This window comes from Priapulus caudatus, unplaced genomic scaffold (genome assembly GCF_000485595.1).
Source record: "Priapulus caudatus unplaced genomic scaffold, Priapulus_caudatus-5.0.1 Scaffold1210, whole genome shotgun sequence".
Lineage (NCBI taxonomy): Eukaryota > Metazoa > Priapulida > Priapulimorpha > Priapulimorphida > Priapulidae > Priapulus > Priapulus caudatus.
Genome location: NW_014578271.1, coordinates 43904 through 53621, shown reverse-complemented (window position 1 = coordinate 53621; position 9718 = coordinate 43904). Strand labels below are relative to the sequence as shown.

The window sequence follows — 9718 nt, the reverse complement described above, 5'->3', positions numbered from 1 at the left end:
TTACCGATGCACGTTTCAGTTCACTTCCGCTAGGGTGGCTGGCTGTAGACTTACAAACACAGGCTAAGGGGCAACCACAGTCTCCCCACCCTGCACGCTCGCACTAATACCGGATCCAATTAATTATTTAATTAATTAATTAATTAATTAATTTTTTCACTTAATTAATTAATTAATTAATAAAAATATTCACTGAAAAAATTCAGCTGCCTTGGCGGAGGTCTGTGCCTCCGGTGCCTAGTTGGAAATAAAGTACATTGTAAAAAAAGCATCAATTTGTAATCACAATATAACTATTGTAGCAATATGTTGCAATTTAGTGCGAATTTCAAGTCGTTTCAAGTGAATTTTCAAAGCTGTAAACTACACAGCAACGGACGTGAAGTATTTACATTATTACCAAACTGTCTGTTTCAGATGAACAATATGAGATTGCAATATTCAAACTATTCAGCAAGGATACTTTGGATTCGGAAACACAAAAAATGAACTGAAAGGAACAGTTTCAGTGCCACGCCCACGCCACTCACAATATTGGCGCTCTGTGCTCACATTATAAATTCAGAAGTTGATATAGATCATAACTAGCTGACATCACGGCTTTTTAATTTAACACAGGTGGATATGGAAAGATTTTGAAGGAGCTGCATGATAATGCCATGTTTGCATTAATGTAATATTGAAACCAGAGATGTTGTGATTAAAATTGTAAATGCATTTGTAATAATTTTATTGGATCTCTATAGTTCACAGGCTAATAAGTTATCTCAGTTAGATCCAATTAAGTTAAAAAATAACTTACACTGACGAAATTTTCGTCCATCTCTCCGATAGACTTCCTCAGGTCTGATGAAGTCTATCGGAGAGATGGACGAAAATTTCGTCAGGTAAGTTATTTTTACCTTAATTTGGATCTAACTGAGATAAACTTTATTAGCATTTGTAATTAGAAGTTCTAGTTCTTGACTACTGCGGATTGCGATGGGATTATTAAACAAATTTTGTATCACAAGTTATTTATGTTGGTGTATATATGTCATACTTCTACTATACATCTATAATCATGGACATTATGAAATGTATTTAGCACAATCTCTGCAGGAACCTTAACTTACTGTCTCATTAGGTTTCTCAAGCTTATATAGAGGCACTGCATTGTGGTAAAAATATCTGCATCTCCAGATATCCCCTAGACCGTACACTGCGCGCGCGCGCCATCAGCATTTCTGATGACTACTTACAGATGGGAAATTACTGTTGTTTGTATTACATGGACATGTCTGAGGGCGTCGACTTGTACATAATGACGACTTATCGGGTTATTCCAATGGATTTACTATGAGAGAAAATCGGACTTTGACTTCCATGATGACTTATGCGAATTGTCATTGAAACATTCACATTGAAAAAATTCAGCTGCCTTGGCGGAGGTCTGTGCTCTCCGAGTGCTCTAGTTGGAAAAAAGTACATTGTAAAAAAAAGGCATCAATTTGTAATCACAATATACTATTTGTAGCAATATGTTGCATATTTAGTGCGAATTGTTCAAGTCGTTTCAAGTGAATTTTCAAGCTGTAAACTAACAGCAGCAACGGACGTGAAGTATTTACATTATTACCAAACTGTCTGTTTCAGATGAACAATATGAAGATGCAATATTTCAAACTATCAGCAAGGATTACTTTGGATTCGGAAACACAAAAATGAACTGAAAGGAACATTTCAGTGCCACGGCCACGCCACTCACAATATTGGCGCTCTGTGCTCACATTATAAATTCAGAAGTTGATATAGATCATGAACTAGCTGACATCACGGCTTTTTAATTAACAAACAGTGTGATATGGAAAGATTTTGAAGAGCTGCATGATGTGCCATGTTTGCATTAAATGTAATATTGAAACCAGATGAGTGTTGTGATTAAAATTGTAAATGCATTTGTAAATTTTTATCTCTATAGTTCACATGCTAATAAAGTTTATCTCAGTTAGATCCAAATTAAGTTAAAAATAAACTTACACTGACGAAATTTTCGTCCATCTCTCCGATAGACTTCTCTCAGGTCTGATGAAGTCTATCGGAGAGATGGACGAAATTTCGTCAGTGTAAGTTATTTTTACCTTAATTTGGATCTACTGAGATAAACTTTATTAGCATTTAATTAGAATTCTAGTTCTTGACTACTGCGGATTGCGATGGGATTATTAAACAAATTTTGTTATCACAAGTTATTTTATGTTGGTGTATATAGCCACTTTACTATACATCTATAATCATGGACATTATGAAATGTTTTACAGCAATCTTCTGCAGGAGACCTTAATTACTGTCTCATAGGTTCTCAGCTTATATAGGCAGGCACTGCATTGTGGTAAGAAATATCTGCATCTCCAGATATCCCCTAGACCGTACACTGCGCGCGCGCCAATCAGCATTTCCTAATGACTACTTACCAGATGGGAAATTTCTGTTGTTTGTATTACATGGGACATGTCTGAGGGCGTCGACTTGTGCATAATGACGACTTATCGGGTTTTCCAATGGATTTACTATGAGAGAAAATCGGGACTTTGACTTCCATGATGACTTATGCGAATTGACGAGTTAGACGATGACGACTTATGCGACTTTTACGGTATTAACAAACTGTAGAGACATGGTACCAGTTTAGCATAATTGGTGTCTAATACAAGGCACATGATGTTTTATAAAAGGTTTAGCTAGTTTGATCCCAAATATTACTGGTAATCATCTATAAATGTGAGTTTTACAGGATATTCATCAGGAAATAGGCATTCATGTATGCAATTAACATGTTCAGTACAGTGTTTATTTTCATTTCAACATGTTCTAGCAGCATTACAATCAAGTCTGTAAACATGCTATTGCAATAGCTGTATTTGAGTAACTTTTTTTCACCCAATAAAATCTTTAGAGGTCGGCATGAAAAATAAGGGGTCGGGTTGAGCGGGAAACACGGGTAATTTTATTTTTGGCTTTATTACTTTTTTCAACAAATATTTTTCATCAAAAATATGACAGCAGTTATTAGTTTGTGTCAGCTCGTGCATGGCACAACAGTCTAGACATTATGCACAGACTGGTGAGTTTTCAAGAACACTGGCTGAGCTAAAAAGAAGTACATTTTCAAGTAAAAATGCCAGGAGTCTCTGGCACTTCAACAGCTGACATACATTTATCATGCACTGCTGGGGCACTCCAGTCCACACCAATACATTTGAGCCAGTCTCCTTAAAACATTAAATTGCCTTATTAGTAAGTAATAAAAATTGAGATGTGATAAGCATCAGATATAACACCAAAATATTACATGTATTCAGTATAGTCAGTGCTCGAAATAAGCGTTGTCCGAGACAACCAGAATTTTGCGCGCGGACAACCTAACCAGTCTGAGACAATTGTCGCGTGGACAACCAAGAAAAATTGTGACGAAAAACGCACTTTATTTATGTTTTTCTCAGTGGTTCTCCAAGAGCATTATAAGCCTGGCGGCCCGCCATTAATCTATGTGTGGGAAAGCGACGCATACCAGCTGCTATTTCCAACACTGGTATAGGTCAGGTTTTCTGATTTATGAGATGTAACTCTATTTGGAACCAGCAAACGAGCAAGTTCACCCCTCATTTTGGTATTTTTATTCCATTACTATTTTGAATTTTCCGATGGTCTTTTGCCCATGCAAAACAAACAACAGTGGTGATCATCGTTGACCAAAAAGTTTAAAAAAGAGAATTGTCGTAGTCAGAATGACGCTGTACATTTACTTCAAAAGTGCCGCAAATACATCTCCTGCGATCTACATTTCAAAATTTTCTGGGAGGACCCCCATACCGCCCGCTTGTTTTTAACGCCCGCCATTGAATCGCTAGATCTGCCACTGAACAATTGCATATCTTGGGAGCAGAGAACAATGAACAAAAATGTCGCCTTTTCGCATGGCAGCCCCAAACAAAGATTGGCAGAGAAGGTAGAGGAGCCGTAGGGTGTGGAGAGGGAGGCGGAGGAGCCATTAAAATATATAGTCATCCACTATTTTGCGCAGTTCGCTGTTTTTGGCCCTTGTTAAAAAATCCTGGCTACACCACTGTTTTTTGGTGTTTTTCGACCAATTATTATGTGATTGAAAATAGGAGATTTGGATAATTTTTTTGGGACAAACAGAAATTGTTCGCGACAACCTGATTTTGATGGCCTGGGTTGTCCGCCAGGACAACCACCTTTTTTTTCTTATTTCGAGCACTGATAGTGATAACTTAAAAGCGATATTTGAAGATGTAAGCAGCATTTGCAACATGACTTAATTATTGTGAAAATAAAAGGAGCAGACCGCTACAAGATTTTGTGGGAAAAATATTCCACAACCTTAAATATCATGTTATATTATTGGCTGAAATTGAAGAAACTACTGCATTTGATGTTAAGATTTGTACGTAACACAAACATTAGTTACCCACCTGGTTAGATCTTCAGCATGCATTGGATTAATTGTCCTTGAATCCAGCAGCTGATTTGGGTGTGGTTTTCAGCAGTCCTTATAGGTGATTATCCGAAGCTTCCTAGAACAGTGCCAAAATGATTCCTGAATTCTATGAGTGAAGATTTTTAGGCCTCGTCTACACGACGAACCTTAACTCGAGTTAAGCGTTAACTCGAGTTAGCGATTAAGTAGCGTCTACACGACCAACACCCGATAGTGATTATTACCGATTTATTGTGCTTGCGTGGTGGCGCGTGTATGTAAAACGTGCGTGCGTGGTGTGCGTGCGTGTGTGCGTGCGGCGTGTGTTGGCGTGTCGTGCGTACGCGTGTACGTACGCGTGCGTTCCGTGCGTAGCGTGCGGTGCGTGCGTGCGTGTGCACGTAATGTGCGTGCATGCGTGAGTGGCGTACATGTGCGTGCATGTGTCGTGCGTGCCGTGTGCACGTACACGTGCGTGCATGCGTCCGTGCGTTCAGGTGCACGTACACGTGCGTGCGTGCGCGCGTGTGCAGGTACACGTTTGTGCGTGCGTGCGTGCGTGTGCACGTACACGTGCGTGCATGCGTGCTTGCGGTGCGTCGTGTGTGTGCACGTACACGTGCGTGCGTACGTGCGTGTGTGTGCAGGTACACGTGCGTGCGTGCGTGCGTGCGTGTGCATGTAGGTAATTGTAAAGCCGGGCTTGGTGAATTCTGTTCACATGTTGCCTCGGTGCTTTTTTATATAGAGTATGCTATACTTGCAAGAGAAGTCACCACCCCACTCAAATAGCTGCCTACTGGATGCCGGCGATATATGTATATAAGCGTAAATGTGTAGCGGCGTGCGCCGTGCGTGCGGTGTACCTGTGTGTTGCAGAGGAGCATTTGACCGACATTTACAGGTAATTATCGGCAATACTAGGCTAAAGAGAGTAGACAAACATTAAGACATTGGTAGTAAATACATTTCGTGTTTATTCAGCATTGCTTTTTTATTGAAAATGCTCCAAGCGTCTGTGGTCCGCCTGGTCTCTCGTCACTTTACCTTGTATTGTGATCACGCTGAAGCTGAAGCTGTGTGGCTCTCTTTGATACCAATTGCTGCAGTTGACAACACCGCAGGAGAGCGGTGTTGTGATGCATTTGCTTAATAGGCGAATATAAAATGAGCAGAGGTGCGTTGCTCAATGTACTTGTACCATGCCTGAACTGGTTTCTGTATCCGTCATGGCCGGCGGCGTTGCATTGTGGGTAATATGAAAAATCGCGGAACTCTATACTATGCGATCCAATATTTTGCATAATTTAAAAAAAAATACCCTGTGATATGTTTTGGGGTCCAGTCCTTATTCATTCACATACCAAAAATGAGCAAAATCCATTGAACCTTGACTGACATGGCCATTTCCATTTTTGTCAAAAAGTGGGCAGGGCTCGAAACAAGGTCAACTGGCGTGCTCCAAAATAGGACGTTCACATCTCTCCCATAGGAGTAACAACTGTACGATATGTAATTTGAAACATGTGGGTCAAAAGGTTCTTAAGTTATCGTTGACCATAGCCAAATGTTGACGGACGGACGGACGGACGGACGGACGCACGACGGACAACACCCCATGGCAATAGCTCATCTTGACGATGTCAAGGTGAGCTAAAAATCAGCCGAGTACAAAAATGGTTTAATAGTGCAGCACACACAGCAGCATGTGTGGTGTTGGTTGTGGTTACTAAAGTAATGACTATGACCATAACAAGTTTTAATTACCAAACAAAAACCTACCATACTGCTGTTAGCAAAAGTAGATTGCACTTCCTATCGCATCATTTAGGCTATCATTTAGCCGTCACACTGTCAGTGTTTGTCAATGCCTTAACAGTTAAGCAAACCCCTACGTACCTTATCAGTTCTAATGCGGGAAGGAACACCAAACTGTAAAATAGCTTCCTCGAAACCTTGTAGCTCTGTTAATGCCCGGTTGTTGTTGCTGGCCTTTAGAAACATTAACTTACGGGAGAATCCATCTATACCACCGTGAATAACTATGCGCCACCTGTGTATAAAACCAAAGGAAATCCATGTGTTTACACTGAAACTAGCAACTATTTTTCTACCAGTCACGTCCAACAACATTTATGATTGACACATTATCCATTTCACAAAGTAAGAAACTCCCTGTTAGCAGGGTGTCAGGACAAATACTCCCCGGACAATCACCCCCCGGACAATTACCCCCGGACAATTACCCCCCGGACAATTACCCCCCATGCCATTTACCCCCCATGCCATTCTCCCCCCGGACAATCTGTAACTCGAGTTAGCTTAACCTCGATCGACTGGCGAGGTTAAGCTAACTCGAGTTAACGCTAACTTGAGTTACCTTAACTCGAGTTAAAGCCCCGTGTAGACGCTTAACTCGAGTTAAGGTTCGTCGTGTAGACGTAGCTATAATGAAGTGCCCAAAGATGAATGTCATTTAACGGATCAAGAATACCAGATGATTGCATCCTGTAAAACAGGTTCCAGTAAAAACTTGTAGCACCAACAAACAAGTCTCTCCATAGCCGTTCACGTCTGCAACACAGTAGCAAAGGAAATAATCAATTTTTCAAAAATTTCATTATAATTTTCATATTTTTCTTGCATGACTCTTAAAAAGAGCACTACCGAAAGGGAAATTTGGAGATAAAAAATCTTAATTCATGGTTCGCACACCTGGAGACCAGTAAAATTCCAGGACTTTTCCATGACATTTAGCATTTTTTGGAAGCACATGAAATCATCAAAATAAAACTTAGAACCGAATGACAAGCACACAGATTTTCCACTTAAATCAAGATTTTCAATCAAACGTAAAGGAAATTCCAGGACTAAATCTTTTTTTTCAAGGCTTGCAATTTGAAATCACAAATTTCGAAGTTTTTCAGGATTTTCCATGATGCTTACAAACCATGTAATGTCACATTTCAATAAGAAAATATGCAGCAGAGAAACGTGCAGTAAATCAAACTATCAGAAATACCTTTGATTGTGAACACTTCTGCCTGCTATATGACTCCCTCGACCAGTTTCCCTATGCCGCAGCATATATTCTGCAATAAGCCGATTCTCTCCTCCCTTGAAATAATGAAAGTGTCAATGACACTATAGCTCACCACCACTATCCACCTACATTATATAAAACAAGAGTATATATGCGAGAACTCCCATTATATAGCATATCTCCCATTATAGCAACCGTAGTGAGCTCTTTAGACTATAGAGGGTTCTTCGACTTGGTCTAAAAATAGCAATATTACCTATAATCCCGTGCCACCGGCCATACCGGTTACAAAAAGAGCGAACACGTGTTGCGTGTAATGTGCCCCTTTGCACAATCAACCGATTTTACATTGGCTATAGTGTTATTATTGCAATAGATATTAGAATTATAGGATCTTGATTTACCAGACAGGTTTATCAGCGTGGGTTTTAGGTGCTGCAGTTCAATGAGGCTGCCACACAGTCGGCAGATTCGTAGATTGAGCAGAATTGGATTGCACGCAACACATATTATGTTCATAGATTTGAGTTTGTTTACATCGTGAGAGTTCAGAAATTTCACCGATTTTACTGCATCTACTCTAGCTATCAAACGCAGCTTTTTATAATAGCTAGTGTATGTACGTTTGCTGACTGTCTGTAGTGTACGTAGTATGGATAAGTACTTTGATTCACTATAGACAACGTAGCCAAAGCACGCTATCTTGAGAAAATTGCGTGCATTGGGAATCGACACCTGTACGAGAATGGAGCGAGGACCACAACTTGTGCCCATCACGTACTTAGTCGGATCTCGTGAATTGACTACCTAATATTCTAGCCGAGATCATTTTATACTCTCAAGGACTTTCAGAACCACAAAAGCCTGGATGCCCACGATCGACTGTTCTGCGGTTGGGTGTATCAGTCTACACCTATCATGTGAACAGTGATAGTCCCATCTATGTTATCCGAGCACGTGTTATGCACTACCAGTCTCTGATTATACCATCTCTCTATCCGTGCATGGGTCACGATGAGAGAATATGGGACAGGCATCATGTCAGCACACTGTAATAATAAAGCCGGGCTTTACTTGTACATAATGACGACTTATCGGGGTTATTCCAATGGATTTACTATGAGAGAAAATCGGGACTTTGACTTCCATGATGACTTATGCGAATTGTCATTGAAACATTCACATTGAAAAAATTCAGCTGCCTTGGCGGAGGTCTGTGCTCTCCGAGTGCTCTAGTTGGAAATAAAGTACATTGTAAAAAAAAGGCATCAATTTGTAATCACAATATACTATTTGTAGCAATATGTTGCATATTTAGTGCGAATGTTCAAGTCGTTTCAAGTGAATTTTCAAGCTGTAAACTAACAGCAGCAACGGACGTGAAGTATTTACATTATTACCAAACTGTCTGTTTCAGATGAACAATATGAAGATTGCAATATTTCAAACTATTCAGCAAGGATTACTTTGGATTCGGAAACACAAAAATGAACTGAAAGGAACAGTTTCAGTGCCACGGCCACGCCACTCACAAATATTGGCGCTCTGTGCTCACATTATAAATTCAGAAGTTGATATAGATCATGAACTAGCTGACATCACGGCTTTTTAATTTAACAACAGGTGTGATATGGAAAGATTTTTGAAGGAGCTGCATGATGATGCCATGTTTGCATTAAATGTAATATTGAAACCAGATGAGTGTTGTGATTAAAATTGTAAATGCATTTGTAATAATTTTATTGGATCTCTATAGTTCACATGCTAATAAAGTTTATCTCAGTTAGATCCAAATTAAGTTAAAAATAACTTACACTGACGAAATTTTCGTCCATCTCTCCGATAGACTTCCTCAGGTCTGATGAAGTCTATCGGAGAGATGGACGAAAATTTCGTCAGTGTAAGTTATTTTTACCTTAATTTGGATCTAACTGAGATAAACTTTATTAGCATTTGTAATTAGAAGTTCTAGTTCTTGACTACTGCGGATTGCGATGGGATTATTAAACAAATTTTGTTATCACAAGTTATTTTATGTTGGTGTATATATGTCATACTTCTACTATACATCTATAATCATGGACATTATGAAATGTATTTAGCACAATCTCTGCAGGAACCTTAACTTACTGTCTCATTAGGTTTCTCAAGCTTATATAGGCAGGCACTGCATTGTGGTAAGAAATATCTGCATC

At 39.6% G+C, this 9718-nt stretch overlaps 1 protein-coding gene across 4 annotated transcripts in view; it reads left to right on the top strand.

Annotated features, from left to right (window-relative positions):
- Positions 1-9302, top strand: part of LOC106815822 — a 37878-nt gene extending 28576 nt beyond the window's left edge. For all 4 annotated transcript variants that reach the window (XM_014820336.1, XM_014820335.1, XM_014820340.1 and 1 more), the window contains one exon: positions 8941-9302. In XM_014820336.1, coding sequence (XP_014675822.1) covers positions 8941-9135 — 195 coding nt within the window. In that variant the 3' untranslated portion in view covers positions 9136-9302. The remainder of the gene's footprint in view (positions 1-8940) is intronic.
- The last annotated feature ends 416 nt before the right edge of the window (positions 9303-9718 follow it).